Source organism: Athene cunicularia, assembly GCF_003259725.1.
Source record: "Athene cunicularia isolate RWA chromosome 3 unlocalized genomic scaffold, athCun1 chr3_part1, whole genome shotgun sequence".
Taxonomy (NCBI): Eukaryota; Metazoa; Chordata; class Aves; order Strigiformes; family Strigidae; genus Athene; species Athene cunicularia.
Genome location: NW_020799097.1, coordinates 28,974,930 through 28,990,615, shown reverse-complemented (window position 1 = coordinate 28,990,615; position 15,686 = coordinate 28,974,930). Strand labels below are relative to the sequence as shown.

The window sequence follows — 15,686 nt, the reverse complement described above, 5'->3', positions numbered from 1 at the left end:
TGGAACCAGAAGCAATATTACCATTGGAAAGGGAGGATTTATTGATATGGGTGCATCACCTGCTGATATAGATATACTGCCTATGTGACTTGTGTTAGTAGATGCACTGGTTTTTTGCTGCTCACTTAGAAATCACTGCATTGCAGTGAATGTTATAAATATTCATTAGGGATTTAATGCTATATACATTTATGTCAATACAATGTTCCCAGTAACTTCAGAGGTGAAAACTGAGAGTCTAAATTTCATACTGACTATACAGACAGGAGGATAAAATAGTAAGACTGTAGACACATCGGTAGAAAAGCAAAGCTCTAGGCATAGCATGGGATAAATCATACTGTGGCAGCTGCACACAACCAACCAGATGGTGGTATATGAGAAGGTAAGTATTTGAGCATTGTGGGTCTTGATGTGGTTCATCCAGGAGTAAATTTGTCCTTGGCAATGCTAAGGTAATTTCTAAGATTAGTCATATAATCTTTATGGGCATATGAACATAATGGGCTTTAAAATGTATTAACTCTTTTATATGTCTATGGCCTATCATAAAAATTCTATGCCAACCCAAAATAATTTATGAGATTCCTGTCATTGCCCTTTAGCATTTGTCAGCTAATAAAATGGAAAATTTGGCAGTCTATATAAATGTATATTTTTTGTAAAGTGTGTTGTGTAATATTTGTGAAAAATTACACAAAATGTAACATTTTTCTTGTTAAAGGCCTTCCTCTAGAAACATAATTGTATGTATTTGACTGAGCAGAGTTTCATGTGCAGAGTTCATGTAGTCAGTAAACCTTAACATGCTTCCCAAAAGGCAGCCCATCACATTCTCTTTTAAAACGTGAAAATTAAAACTGAGGCAAAGTGGAATTGGGAAGTTCTTCTACAGAAATAGCAGAGCTCAGTTTTAAAGAATCTATTGACTACTATTTCTCCCATTCTGCTGTTGCTGTGATAATGCTTATGCAATTTCCTTTCTAAATACAAAAGAAGTATATTTGAAAACCATCTTGTTGGATTGAATTTTTATTGCTGATAATATTAATAACATTTCATCAGATCTCATCACAGAAATAACCTGAAGAATTCTCAGTGTTTAAGTGAATGTTTGCTAGTATTTACTTTATAAATTCCCTTAACCTTATATTCTTCTTTATCTCTGAAGCTCAGTACCAGAGTTTACATTAACAGCACACTTCCCAAGTAGTGATAACTATATAACACTGCAATCTTGATGCTCAGAAGTATGCAGCATTTAATTTCTTATTCCATTTCTGTTTTCCCTGTAGGGCAGGAAAAAGAAATTTCCACCTAGGGAGTTCAGCATCATTCAACATTGATGTTACTTGTCCAACAGTCCTCTATACTAGGGAGACCTGTATGTCAGCCACAGTTAGCAGTTACAATTTATCAATACTCACCTATGCATGTGAAGTTTTCTTTCTTCTTTGTATACATTTCAAACACTAGAGTCAAGAACAGCAGTAAAGCAAATAGAAGAGGGACATTAGTAGATGAAACTTCCATCTTTTGATTCCTGGGTAGTCTAAGTAACCATGAAAGTGGAATTATTAGTGTCCAAAGACTGTCATCCTTTATGGAGGCCAAAGCATCTTTTTCAGCTTGCCTTTGCTGTGTGAGGTTTAAATTCTCTGCTGTCAACAACTTAAAACAGTAATGAGATCTTTTGTTTCCTTCCAGCTATATGTTGCCTGTGAGCAGTCCTGAAGGTTACTGTATGATTGAAATGGCTGCAGATGGAAATCCTCCTGTACAACACAAACTTTCTTTCTTCTATCAAGCATCTCAGGTGAGTCTGCAAGCCATCAAAAATTAGTTATTTTCTTTGAACATTTCATCAGCATATGCACTTCAGTTATTCTCAAAGAATAGACATACTAACTTTTCCTAAAGGAGGAAATTTAATTCCTTCTCAGATATCATTATATGTACATAATTTCTCTTTAAGATGTCTTTTCATATTGAGCATCCATAGTATTTCCATTAATTTCTTCAGTTTATCTGATTCTGAAGCTTCTACTTCAACTGCCTATAGTCTATGAGAAGGACACTGATACTGCAAAAAATAATTATATTTGCAATGCCATTTAACTAGGACATATTGCTATTAGAAACAATTCAGATATTGTTAAGAAGCAATTCTGATTACCTTTTATTTGCAAGCCACGCTGTCTAGTAGAGGGCCGTTATGAATTCTCAATGACTTTACATGGGGTCCGTATTGTTGTTAAGACTTCACTTCTGAATAGTATTGTAAAAATTACTGTCTCCATTTTGAAACTGGTATTAGAAGACTCACAAAATGTGCAATAGGCCAGCTTTTCCAAATCTTGAGTTTTTCTGATATTCTTTGTCTCCATGTTATTACCTTTCTTCATTCTGCATTCTCTCATCACAAAATTATTTCCACATGATATATTTTAAATGTTTTAAGACTTGAGAATTTGAACTGTGATTGACAGCTCACTTCATAAGTTTGTTCACCAGAAGGCAAGACAGTTAGCTGTAGAGATGCTAATTATGATGTGCATCTCCCGATATGCACTGTCAGGTAATAACAGAATTTCTTCCGTTTCATCCTCAAGTCAGTATCTAGGTGTTTGTTCAGTCTGATGCAAAGAATTAACTTGTATTAGATATTGCTATTAGCATGACCAATCGTCTGTTCATAGCTTCCAGATGATCAGTCTGAAGTTCTCCTGCAGAAGGTTCCTTTGTCTCTCCCTTTATGTTTCAGGTATTGGCAGCTTCTGCATAGATAATCTGGGGAAAGAACTTACCCATAAGCACCTAATTATATAGAGAAGACAGCAATACCTTACTCATAGAAAAACTTACAGGACCTTTGATGTTATGCACAAGAATCATACATAAGAATATTGATGCCCCTAATCAGGAAATTTCTTTCCTAAGAAAGTCCACAAGTCTTCTCTGTCTCTTTTTGTGGGGGTCCACAGTTAAGTTTCCATTCATACCAGGAGTGATTTTTTGAAGTGAATGTTCTGGTCATCCCCACTTACCACACTTTGGTTCATGTTGCAGAGCAATCCTGGAGAATTCCCGCTGAATTCTTTTCGGGTAAACAGTACAAAAAATTATCTCTATGAGTGCACTTAATATACTGTAATCACTAATAGGTATTTCATGGCACCAAATAATACTTAATCCAGAATAACCTCTTGCATGCTATGTAGTATAATTGTCATATCTTCATGACTAACTATTACATTTTAGAGATCTGCTCCTAATCTCCCAGAGCCCTTATTTTCTTTACAGAGTACACAAGCAAAAAAAAGAAAAAAAGTTTTTTTTTTTCTAGGAGAACTAATGAATTTCTTCCTGTTACTGGCCAGGCTAATCCATTTTATTGTGCAGGATCAAAGTGAAGGAGGACATTTTCAAATTAAAGTTTGAAAACTCCAGCATGAGTATTACAAAAGTTAACATAATGTTAACGTAATGTGGTATTAAGCCTGTTGTGTTATTAACAAGATTTACAGGAATTCTTCCTGTGTGCTTCCTTAAAATATATTCTGGTTAAGCCAGTTAAATTCAGAACAGGGCCTTTACAGAATGAATATGTATTCTGGTGTACTAGCATGAGTTTGAACATCTAACATACCATGATAAAATCCACTGATGCAAGAAACTGAGCAGAGCCTACTGAAGTTGTTCTGTAGTACACTGGATCTGCCCCCAGGGTCAGTGCTTTCTTAAAATAAACCAAATAATAAAAATTGTGCTGCAAGAAGAGTGTTAACATCCGTTTTCTTAATCATAGAGACTTTGCATTCAAGTCCAATGCTTTGTTTAGTTCTTGTCACAAGTTCACAAGCAGAGAGAAAATGCCTGCAAACACTACTTAAAAATCTTGTCTGTAACTACACTGGTTTATAGCCTTGTTTGATAGAGGATAAAGTCAAGTGATATGAAATGAATTTAACAAGTGCTGAGCCAATGTCTTTGAATTCCTTCCACATGAAAAATCTGATTTAATTTTATCCATGCTCTAGAAGAAGTGTTTTTTTTCTTTCCATTCTAAATGAAAGACATTGTAAGTACAGGAATATCTGGCAGTATTCACATTCATTGTATCTCAAAATTTCACTTGAAATAGCAACATAAGCTTCAGGACTGATAAAAGCAATACAGGAAACAGCAAAGCAAAATCATACGGATGTGTGAATTCCAGATAAATCAATATGATGTTTTCCTCCTCTTCCTATTTCTTTACAGTTGATGTCTGAATATGACATGAAGGGCTCCTTCATTATAAATTATCTCCTCACATGTTTTACACATACTGTGATATAGTTTTTATTCCACTAGTTTATTCCTACTTGACTTGAATTGGCTAGGTTTCACCCTTTTTCTGGATTGATGGTATCATACAAATAAATGCATTACCTTGTGATACACTTATGAAAAAATATGATTTTTTAAATTCTTAGTGACAGACATTTAGCAAAGGAGCTTAGGAATGGTGAAACACCATGTCAGAACTCCAGAAAGTCAGGCATTGTGAAGTGGATTTAACATTGCTAAATAAGTCACAGATCCTTTATGGATGGTCAAGTGACTCCTAGGTCAGGTAACACAGGAAATACCATAGTGAGCACTAATATGGTTAGTCCCAGTATGGAATAGTTGTGGGTGTTTCTTTGGCACCTTTATGAGGATGTTCTAAGCATTTGTGGCTCTAGAATTTATTACCTGAAATTTTCCGTTTTTCCCTGGGCTTCAGTACAGAGGTCTGTTTTCTGTCATTCATCTAAAAAAAGTAAAATCTTTTTTCAATATTCCCCTTATCTTGGGGTCCTGTAGGTACTAGATCCTAAAGAAAGGCTTTGTCTTCAAGTCTACAGCTTTTCCAGTGTTCTTGCATGAACCTGCAATCATGAATGTAAAACTCATAGTATAGAATGAGGGAAGCACTGAGAAAACCTTACCATCTTCATTGCTGTTAAGGCTGGGAATTCGAATTTTTGTTTCATGGGATCCACGTTTTCTTACACATTTTAAAATATGCAAACACATTAAAACACTCTATTTGTATGGATTGGAGGGATTTTTTTTAAAAAAGAGAACCACAATTAAAAAAAAAAAATCCCTTCAGCAAGTGTCATGATTTTTGACCGGCTTCAAATGATGGCTTTTTCCTTTATCTCTAAATATTATTCATTCATTGCTTACAGTAACATCACAAATCACATTCTTTTCTGATGATTCTCTTCTTGTTTCTGAAGATTACCTTTGGATCAATCTTCCTTGGAAATGTTCCTGTTCATGAAGGGGTTCATCGATGTGCTGGACAGATACATGGCTATAAAGGATGTATTAGGGATTTTCAAGTTAACAACAAAGAGTTGTTCATCATAGATGAGGCTCTTGGAGGGAGGAATGTTGAGAACTGCAATGTTCCAATATGTGATTATCATCCGTGTCACAATGGTGGGACCTGCACTAGGTAAGAGTTACCTCTTTGATCATTTTATCATATATTCACTCCTGTGGCTGGTAGGTTCATCATGAGAAATCACTATAATTTTCTGTGTAATGAAGTAATCACCAGTCTTTTGTCCTGATAATATTAAATAGAAAATGTGCCATCTTCATGCCTAACCAGTGAGATTTTATACCTTATTTCCTTACAGCCAAAGAGACATAAAATGTAGTTTCATTGCCCACACAGCATACATGCTGGGTTGCTGCCAGAATTCCTTCAGTTCCACTACAAGGCTCAGTGACTAAATCAGACTCTTTGTATAGATAGTTTGGACAGAAGCACATAAGATCTCATTCTTCTAACAATTGTATCTTACTAGGCCTTGTACCCTCACACATCTTCACAGTGTGCTGCTGGGTATACAGCACAGGCCTTCATCATCATGCTATGTAAACACTAACAAGTAAGTCAGCACCTTCAGCATGTGTGAAGAAGTATTGTCAAAGAACCTTTGAAAGTTTAAGTGCATCATGCTGAAAGAGGAAATGGGGTCCAAAAGAGACATGAGATAAAAGCGCAGAAGATGATTGTTTAGTTGAATGATGGTTCACTTGGAGCACAGTAGCCTTTTAAGCCATAGTAACTTGATCATTGTCTAAGGTACTCAGCATTTAGGAACAATATTTCTGTTTAAAATCGATAGAAATTTTGAGATAGCTGCTATGTCTAATTTAAAAATTATACCTCGATTTTGAGGCAGATGCTGAATGGAACATAGTCTAAATTTCTTTTAAAGCTTTGGACTACTGTATGTTTCTTAGGTTGAGGAGGCCTTGAATCAGAGTTTTGAGGTGCCTCTCTGCTTCTCTTGATTGATGTGAGTACACAAAGAACACCAAAGAGGTTTTTGATCTCTAAGTCTTTGACTAGACCAGAAATGAAAGCAAGGCAACTTTATGAAAACATACATAATTTGCCTACCAAACTGGTGAAACTGAGTGTACATGGCAGTAATGAGTCTATTTTTTCCTCTGTTGTTCCTTGCTGTATCTCTGTCATTCTACTGATTAATTTGTCATCTACCATTATGGGATACTATTTCATTTAAAGTTTGGATCCTGAATAATTCATGACCATTGGATTTGTTTCCTGCCTTTCTGCTTTCCAAGTGCTGGCCTCAGCCCTTTTCAGAAACACTTTTGTTCCAAAAAGGGTCATTGCACTTTTGTCCAGAGGAGTCATAGAACACTGTGCATGTTCAAACCAGAGATAAGCATGATTTTCATGATTTTCTACAGCACCCAACTGATTTTCAGGGATGACCTCCTCCAAGCCCAAGAATGATCCATTACAATGAGCAGGAAAACAAGTGACAGGAAGCCTGCATGGATGAACAAGATAGTCCTGACAACTCAAACATCAGAAAGAAGCATACAAGAGGAAGAAGCATGGCCAAGTGACCTGGGAGGAATATAGAAAAAAATATCCAAATACACAGATATGGCATTAGGAAAACCAAAGTCCACCTGGAGATTAATTAAGCAGGGGAGATTCAGGCCAATGTTTCTACAAGTATATCAGCAGCAAAAGGAAGACTTGGGAAAATACAGGGTTGCCACTGAATGGGGCAGGTGTTCTGGTGACAAAGGATCCATAAAAGACTGAAACACTCATTGCCTTCTTTGCCTCAGTCTTTACTGATAAGACTGGCCTTCAGGAATCCTATTCCTCTCAGACCTGTAGGAGAAAGTCTGGAGTAAGAATGACTTACACTTGGTGGTGGAGGATCAGATTAGGAAACATTTAAACCAACTGGACACATATAAATCCATGGGACCTGATAGGATTCACATGAGTGATGAGGGAGTTATCTGATGTCATAGCAAGGTCAATCCTGATTATGTCTGAAAGACCAAGGTGATTGGGAGAGGTTCCTGAGGACTAGAAGACTTCAGGAAGGACAAGAAGGAGGATCTGAGGAACTAGAAGATGATTAGGCTCACCTTGATTTGTGGGAAGTTGATGGAGCACACTGTCCTGGAAACTGTTTCCAAACACATCCAAGACAAGAAAGTGGTTGGGAGTGGTCACCATGGATTTATGAAGGGGAAATTGTGCTTAACCAACCTGATAACCTTCCACAATGAGATGACTGGCTTGACGGATGCGGGGTGAGCACTGAATGTTGTTTACTCCACTTTAGTAAGGCTTCAGCACTACCTCCCATAAAAATTTTTGTGACAAACAGATTAAGTACTAGCTAGGTAAGTGCACAGAGAGGTGAACTGAAAACTGGCTGAAGGCCAGGCTCAAAAGGCACAAAGGATCAGTGACACAAGTTCCAGCTGGAGGCTGATCACTAGCAGAATATCACAAGTCTCAATATTGGATTCCATCCTGTTTATCCTCATTAATGATCTATACAATGGGACAGGGTGCAATCCAGAAACAAGGGTTAAATATGAAGCAAGGAGGAGTGATTAGTGCACCAGATATGTCTGCTGCCATTCAGAGGGACCTCAACATGCTGGAGAAATGAGCCAACGAGAATCTTATATTTTTCAAAAAAGGGAAATGTGAAGTCTTGCACCTGGGGTGGAATAACTGCAGGCACCAGTATAGACTGGGGACTGGCTGGCTGGAAAGCAGCTTTGCAGAAAAAGATTTGCCAGTTCTGATGAACAACTAGTTGACCATGAGTCAGCAGTGTGCTCCAGTGACAAAGAAAGTCAACAGCATCCTGGGCTGCATTAGAGAGAGTGGGTCAAGGGAGGTCGTTCTTTCCCTCTCTTCTCACCTGGTTTGCTGCTTTTCATATGTATGTACATACATTCTTCAGTCAATTCACAAACTGTCCATATGCAGTAAGCTTCACCTTGCTAGGAAGATCTAGATGCCATATTTCACATTCAAGTACTGCAGCTCTGATTTCATGTTGTTCACTTGGCTGAATAGAGTTTGCTTTTTCAGATGCTGATCACTCCTCTTAGCTGTCAAGACTGGCAACAAAAGCTATCCCAATAATCTCTCAGGATTTGGAGGTCTCACTTGGATAGGTTACTAGGTTAGTGATCTTTAGAGGAGCAATTCCCGCATCCCAAATTCCTGAAGATTCATTTTGTCCACAGTGTGTGCAACATTCCCTGTTCTGGAGAGTTAAACATATATTTCAAAATGGACTGCTCCATCACTGTATAACATGTAATCAACCAAATCACTTCTGCTTTGCTGAGAAGTGTGACAGATCTAAAAGATTCACTTCTTGGTAAGTCATCTATATATCTGCACCAATTTCTTTGTAGAGGATGTAAACAGGGTGGCCAGTTGGGATGTAGATTTGCCTATACTAGCAGCCATTTTTTAGAAGTACTAGTGGGCATTTTACACAGAATCTGCCTGACATAATGTCAGGGTCAGAAACCCCTTGGGGGAATAGTTCAGTCTGGTGTATACCATTTCCATTTTCCACGGGTTTGAGCAGATTGAGGAGATATGGGAAACCAATGACTTCTATACCTCTTGATCAGCCTTGGCAATTCTGGCTCCAGAACCTCTTTCACCTGGGCCTGAACAATCTGCAAAGTTTGTTCCTCTGTTGTCTTAAGACCTAAGTACAGTGCTTCAGTGGGTGAAGCATGTTCTGAGAGGAATGATGAGACATTCTGTCCTATAAACTCTTCCTGTACTTCGTTCCAGGCAGTGCCTGATAATACTAGGAATGTATTGAGTAAATGTGCATACCATAACAAACTCTATTCAATAAAAGAATTAAGTGTGTTGGGTGTGTTGTCACCTTCCTCCTTCAGTGCTTTGGTTGCAAATATCCTTTGGTAACTCTTGTAGCTGAAAGATAAGGCTTTCTCATACCCCCAACTCCACTTTGATTCATCAGTTGCTTTATCCTATCAACTATTTGATTAATTACTTGGTCATCAACCTGTCACGTCAACTTGGTTCACACCATATCATGTGTGGAGCAGGAGAACTGAATAAGACATTTTATGTATAGTTTATCAGGAAAAATTTCTAGGCTTTAGTCCCCATGTTCAACTGGTGCACTTGGATTATACAGCTGTATTATCTTCAGATAATGAGTTTATATTCATGAGACTGCAGCCAATGAGAGCTGTAAATAATCTATACTGTTAAAACTATTCCCATCTACACCATTAATTTTCCATTTGTGTATTTATTACTGTAAAAAAAACAGATGAAACAAGCAACAATTTGATGATTCATATAAAATTGTTATTGACTTAAGATTTTTGCCAGTGTTTCAATTGCACTGTTTAGTGGGAAAAAAAAAAAAAATATATATATATATCATTTCATGTTATTCTTAAGGTGTTTGGCAACTAATTAGAGCTTTTGCTTCTGAAAGGCCACGAAGTCTTACATAGCGCATATCTCAGATGTGTTTTATAATGAACACTGGAGGTTGTCAACACACTGCTGGGCATAGGCAGGTGTGTTTCATAAGAAACATTTTTTCCAGTTGTTCTTAAAAGAAAGTTACTTGCCTTTTCTCAACATCAGAGTACAGAAATACTATCATAGTGTTCATCCTCTTAATTAAAACAATTATGCAGAAGAAATTTTTTTTACAGAAAAAAGTCTTTCTATTTTTGGTAGCAAGAGACAAGAATTAATATGCGCCTAGTGTTCAGATACAAAATTTCAGAATGCAGCAGGGACCAGCAGCTCTCTGTGGTCTGGTCATTGGTTGCATCAGATGCTCCCCAGTGGGCTGACAGGGCAGGGCCCAGCAGCCAGAACCCATCCTACCACTCCAGCCAGGAGCAGGGCAGCAAGAGGGCATGGGGGCAGCCCCAGGCCTGGGCATCGAGCACATCCCAGGGCTTAGTGATGGGCTGAGGCTGGGATGGGACATTGGTGCACTGGTGGGGGATCAGGATCAAGCCTAGTGAGGAGACAGCCCCAAGATGGCCAGGCAGACCCACGGTGATGGGGATCGGCTGCACAATCAACATTTTGCTGTGAAACTACTGAATTTTTCATATTGTGAATTGGAAATCTCTAGTTATCTTCATTAAGTTAAGATCCACTCCACTTTCATTTAGGAAAAAAAAAAAAAAAAAAAAGTATTATCTTGGTTCCATTTATATTTTGACTAAAATTTGTTTATAGGTGTCATGGTTTATACACAGGTGCTCAATCTTCCCCCCCCACCCCTGGGTTGGGACGGGGAAGAGATTCAGAAGGGATAAAGTGAGAAAACTCGTGGATTGAGACAAAGGCAGTTTAATATGTAAAGCAAAAGCTGCACAAGCAAGCAAAGCAAAATAAGGAATTAATTCACTACTTCCCATTGGCAAGCAGTTATCCAGACATGTCCAGGAAAGCAGAGCTCCATCATGCATAATGGTTACCTGAGAAGACAAAACATCATAACTCCTAACGTTCCTCTCTTCTTACTTCTTCCCCCAGCTTTTTATACTGAGCATGACACCATTTGGTGTGGACTATCCCTTTGGTCAGTTGGGATCAGCTGTCCCAGCTGTGACCCTTCCCAGCTCCTCAGCCCATGTGCTAGTGGAGTGCTGTAAGCAGAAAAAGCCTTGACTCTGTGTAAGCACTACTCAGCAATAACTAGAACATCCCTGTATTATCAACAGTTTTCAGCACAAATCCAGAACATAACCCCATACTAACTACTATGAAGAATATTAACTTTATCCCAGCCAAAACCAGCACAGAAGGAAAAAAGCTGTTCTGATAGTATTTAATTTATGCTGCATCAGATGAATAGTTCAGTACAAATCTAAATTTCTAGTTCTTTACATAGCCATTATTTTATTACTTTTTTAAAAAAAAAGTACTCTCTTGCCTATGTAAATGCTCTACTGCTTCTATAGAACTTTTGCAAGTTCACTAGCTCTTCTGCACTTTAAATCTGTGCTAATGTAGAATTCCAGAGACTGGTTAATTTCAGAGGACAAAAATGATAACTACTCAGTAAATTTAGGGTTTGAGTGTCATGTATTTATGACTAAGTTTGTGAATTCAAAGCTTATTGGATTTCACAGAATCACAGAATCATCTAGGTTGACATTGAAGATCATCCAGTCCAACCATTAACCTAACTCTGACCTTTCCCAACTACACCAGATCCCTCAGTGCTGTCAACCCAACTCTTGAACACCTCCAGGGATGGGGACTCCACCACCTCCCTGGGCAGCCCATTGCAACACCTAACCCATTCTGTAAAGAAACGCTTCCTAATATCTAGTCTAAACCTTCCCTGGCACAACTTGAGGCCATTCCGTTTTGTCCTATCGCTTGTTACTTGGTTAAAGAGACTCATCCCCAGCTCTCTGCAACCTCCTTTCAGGGAGCTGTAGAGGGCGATGAGGTCTCCCCTCAGCCTCCTCTTCTCCAGACTAAACACCCCCAGTTCCCTCAGCTGCTCCAGGTACAACCTGTGCTCCAGACCCTGCACCAGCTTCGTTGCACTTCTCTGGACACGCTTGAGTCATTCAATGTCCTTTTTGTAGTGAGGGGCCCAAAGGGATTTGTAAGTATGTATTTGAAAAGGGCATGGATATATTAACCTAGAAAGCTCTTAATATTCTGTGTGGCCCCTGATCATATGAGCCAGATGTTGCAAACTAAGCTTAGTGTTAATTAAAAAGACACATCTGTGTGGGGGAAATAAACTTGTAAAATTACTTCACCAATGATTTGACAATTATGCCAGCCACTACACTAGTAGTAGTTGATTAATACATTTGTTTTAAATTGTATAAAGACTCAAGACAATGTAAGCATAGACAGGCTTAGCTTTTATAGTGCAGAGTATGATCTCCAAGTTAATTACTCCCACAAACAATCATGTTTACAGTGTCTCGAAGTATTCTCACAGTGATTATTCTTACTGTTGTTGTTCCCTGTGTATTGGTACAGCAGATGGGTCCATTAATGTTGATCAATTAACCAAGACTAAAAAATCAAACTCAATTAGCAATAAATTTCAATTGAGAGACACTTATCTTCAGATTTCAACCACCATGAATGCTGTAATCAATAAAAATACACAAGGAGTGTAATTTTTCAATTTTCATCCCCTGCTAAGGTAAGAAAAACCTTCATGGATATGTAGGTCTCATTTGGATGGTACCTTTTCAGCTATAAATAGGAAAAGACATATTTTAGATTACATTTGATAAACTGTTTTCCACATGCAGGGCATCACATTTTTATTAGGTCTTAAAGAACTGATCATGAAATGAAAAATTCTATCCAAACAGTTTCTTCATCTGATAAGGTTTTGAATATCTTTTTTTAAAGTTATAAACTGAGTTCTAGGTTAGCTTTCTTGTAAATTAAAGGAAATGTTATAATTGAACTTGGCTAAGTGATAGAATTCCATATGTTGCAAATACTGAGTGGACCATGTGAAGTATACTTAACAAATTTTGTGGTCTCTTTATTATATATCCTCAATGTTAAGTGAATTAAACAGTAGAAAGTCATTATCAATATGACTGGTTTTAGAAAAAAAGGAGCTCAAGCTGTAGACTTTGGATACATTAAATGTTCCTTTCCACTTTTTTCCAATGTCATTCTCCATTTCAAAGGGTAGACATGGTGAACCTTTCCCAGATCATGTGCCAGAAGTACTTATTGTGCCGATAAGCCAAAAATGCATGTTATGTCAGATTTTGGCTGAAAGTATTAATCTGAGGATAGGCTTTTATGCCCTTAATGCTTTTCACATATTTCTAGCACAGAGCTGCAGTTTGCTTCCACCTCACAAAATCTGATTTGTGTGTTTGATGAACTAAAGATAAAATTATGACATGAGAATGAGTAAGTGCCCATTTTCAAACCAAGGAGCACTGAAGCACCTCCCAAAACTGCTAACAGCATTGCAGGCCAAATTTTTAGAATTGCTTATGGGTTTCCTATCACTGCTTTAGATGTAGGTGTTTCTGGGTAAAAGAGGAACCAGCTAGTCAGAAATAGCAGAATTGGTCATGTATCAAGGATCTTTTTATAGATCTGTTTTATAGACTAAGAGACTCAAAACAACATATTATCTAGAACATCCACTTACTGGGTTTTTTTACAGTTCTAAATCTTAGTTAACTTCACTAAGATCCATATTAACTCCAGAACTAATGTTTTACCTTCCACTGTATTTAGCTCTTGCAGAAAGGTAAATCAAAGGAATTAAATTTAATTTTAGTTGATTTGCAAAGGAAGATTTCCAGATGGGAGTTGTGTATTCTCACACCTTTTCAGAATTTGCATCATATGCACTTGTGTTACACTGATTTGTCTGAAGCAGATAACCTGCTTCCTTTTAACAGTTTGTTTTTTGGGCAGATCACTTGTTACTAAAGATGCTTACATGTTTTATAACTCCAGAAACTTCTGGTATTATTATTCTGATTTAAGCTTATGCACACCATTACTTAGTTGCACACCATTACTAGTCTGTGGGCTTGAGTATTTTAGATCCCATACTTTTAATGAGATTAGGTAGCTAGTATAACTGGAGTTTGGTACTTTGAAAGAGATTCACATTTGGAAATCCATTGCTTTTCCTAATTCTTACTTCAAATTGAGCTTTTGTGAAGAAAATAATTCCTTTAAATTTATTTACAAACTTTATTTTTCTGTCAGAGAGATTGTTCATTGTTTCAGGTTCCACATGATCTGAGGAAAAAATAATGCCGTACTTAATAGGAAAAATCTTTCAGATAGGTTTTGAGAAGTGTGAAAGATAATGCCACTGATCTTCTCAGAATGACCAAGATACTGTTGGACATGTGTTTGTTATGTCACATTTTCACAGGAAAGTAAAGTAAACAAAAGAGAAAATTTCGTCTCAAATTTTCCTAACACTAGGCATTAACAGAAAATTCATTTACCCAAGTTGATCTTTCTGGTAAAAGGAATTTCATTTGTCTTAAGCCCCATATAAAAAATTTGCACACTTTTTTCTGAACTAAATCTGCATTTCTCCCACCTTAGTTTTCCTTCAATCAAAAACAGAAAATTGAAATTTTAACTCCAGCTTCTTGTCCTTGGAGTTTAGATAGTAAATTGGTTTAATCCACCGTTGTGTTAGGATATCTATTTCAAGACTGATTAGTTGAATTAGGTGTGTCTCACTCTTGGTATCAGAAACAGATGCCCGTTTTATTGTACCATATTTCTTAGACATTCTATTCCTCAGATTATAGTAGTATGGAGAAGAGATTTGACAAAGAAAGCAAAACTGTGCTCTATTAAGCTGACAGTGTTAAGAGTTGATGTTTTAAGATTTTAGACAAAACATCTGTAAATGATAATGTATGAGGAAACAGCAAAGTACAAACTCATAAATGTAATTTGCTATACTAGTATGCCGCTGTTGTTCTTTTCAATTAACCATTTAAAATATGCGACTTCTTCACTAATGATTGAAATGTGGTATGCTCTTCCAAATTGGTTTGCTTCAGAACATCATTTTATCATAGAAGTACTGTTGAAATAACAAATTCTGGCAATTGAAAAATAATCGAAGCAAACAAGTTAGAAAAAGTGATGCTCAAAGAGTAAACCTTTCTCTGGTTTTAATTGAGACAGTACAGTGGTGATTCTACTAAAAATATCTGTGAAAAAATCAATTTTTTATGTTCTCAGATCTTCAGATTTAGTATTCAATTAGTGTGAAAAGTAACACACTGAAAATAGAGCATGCAGGAAAATCAAGGATCCAAATATAGATAGAAGTTCAAATTCCTGACTTTAGATAATGTGCAAGCTGGGCACATAATTTGTTAAACCTGATGTTTGTACATCATCTCAATTCAATTGTACTTAGATCAGAGAAGCTGTCATGGCTAAAATTTTAGTCTGGGTATTGAAAGTATTGCCAGTATTATTGCCAGTAAGTGTCATTTTAATACCAGTCATCTCAATAGAATGTTTTGACTCAATTACCAGAAATACTATGTAACATTATTTTCAAGAATTCCAACATAACCAAATCAGCATTTCTGATAGCTGGTTTCTGATACCCCAGAAGGGGTATGTTATTTGGAGTATCTTTAAAACACAACACATCAGCAAAATGAACGGAATAATATCATTTTCCAAGGTCAGTGAGATGTTTGAGTATATATAGAAGTACTCAAAACACTATTCATACATATTTGTCCAACTGAAGTTGTGGTACATGGATTCTTAATAAGAATTTCAC

At 37.0% G+C, this 15,686-nt stretch overlaps 1 protein-coding gene across 2 annotated transcripts in view; it reads left to right on the top strand.

The window, feature by feature from the left end:
- Positions 1-15,686, top strand: part of EYS (eyes shut homolog) — a 1,023,641-nt gene that overhangs the window by 893,015 nt on the left and 114,940 nt on the right. For both annotated transcript variants that reach the window (XM_026844748.1, XM_026844747.1), the window contains 2 exons: positions 1,708-1,816; positions 5,274-5,494. In XM_026844748.1, the coding sequence (XP_026700549.1) occupies positions 1,708-1,816; positions 5,274-5,494 (330 nt within the window). The remainder of the gene's footprint in view (positions 1-1,707; positions 1,817-5,273; positions 5,495-15,686) is intronic.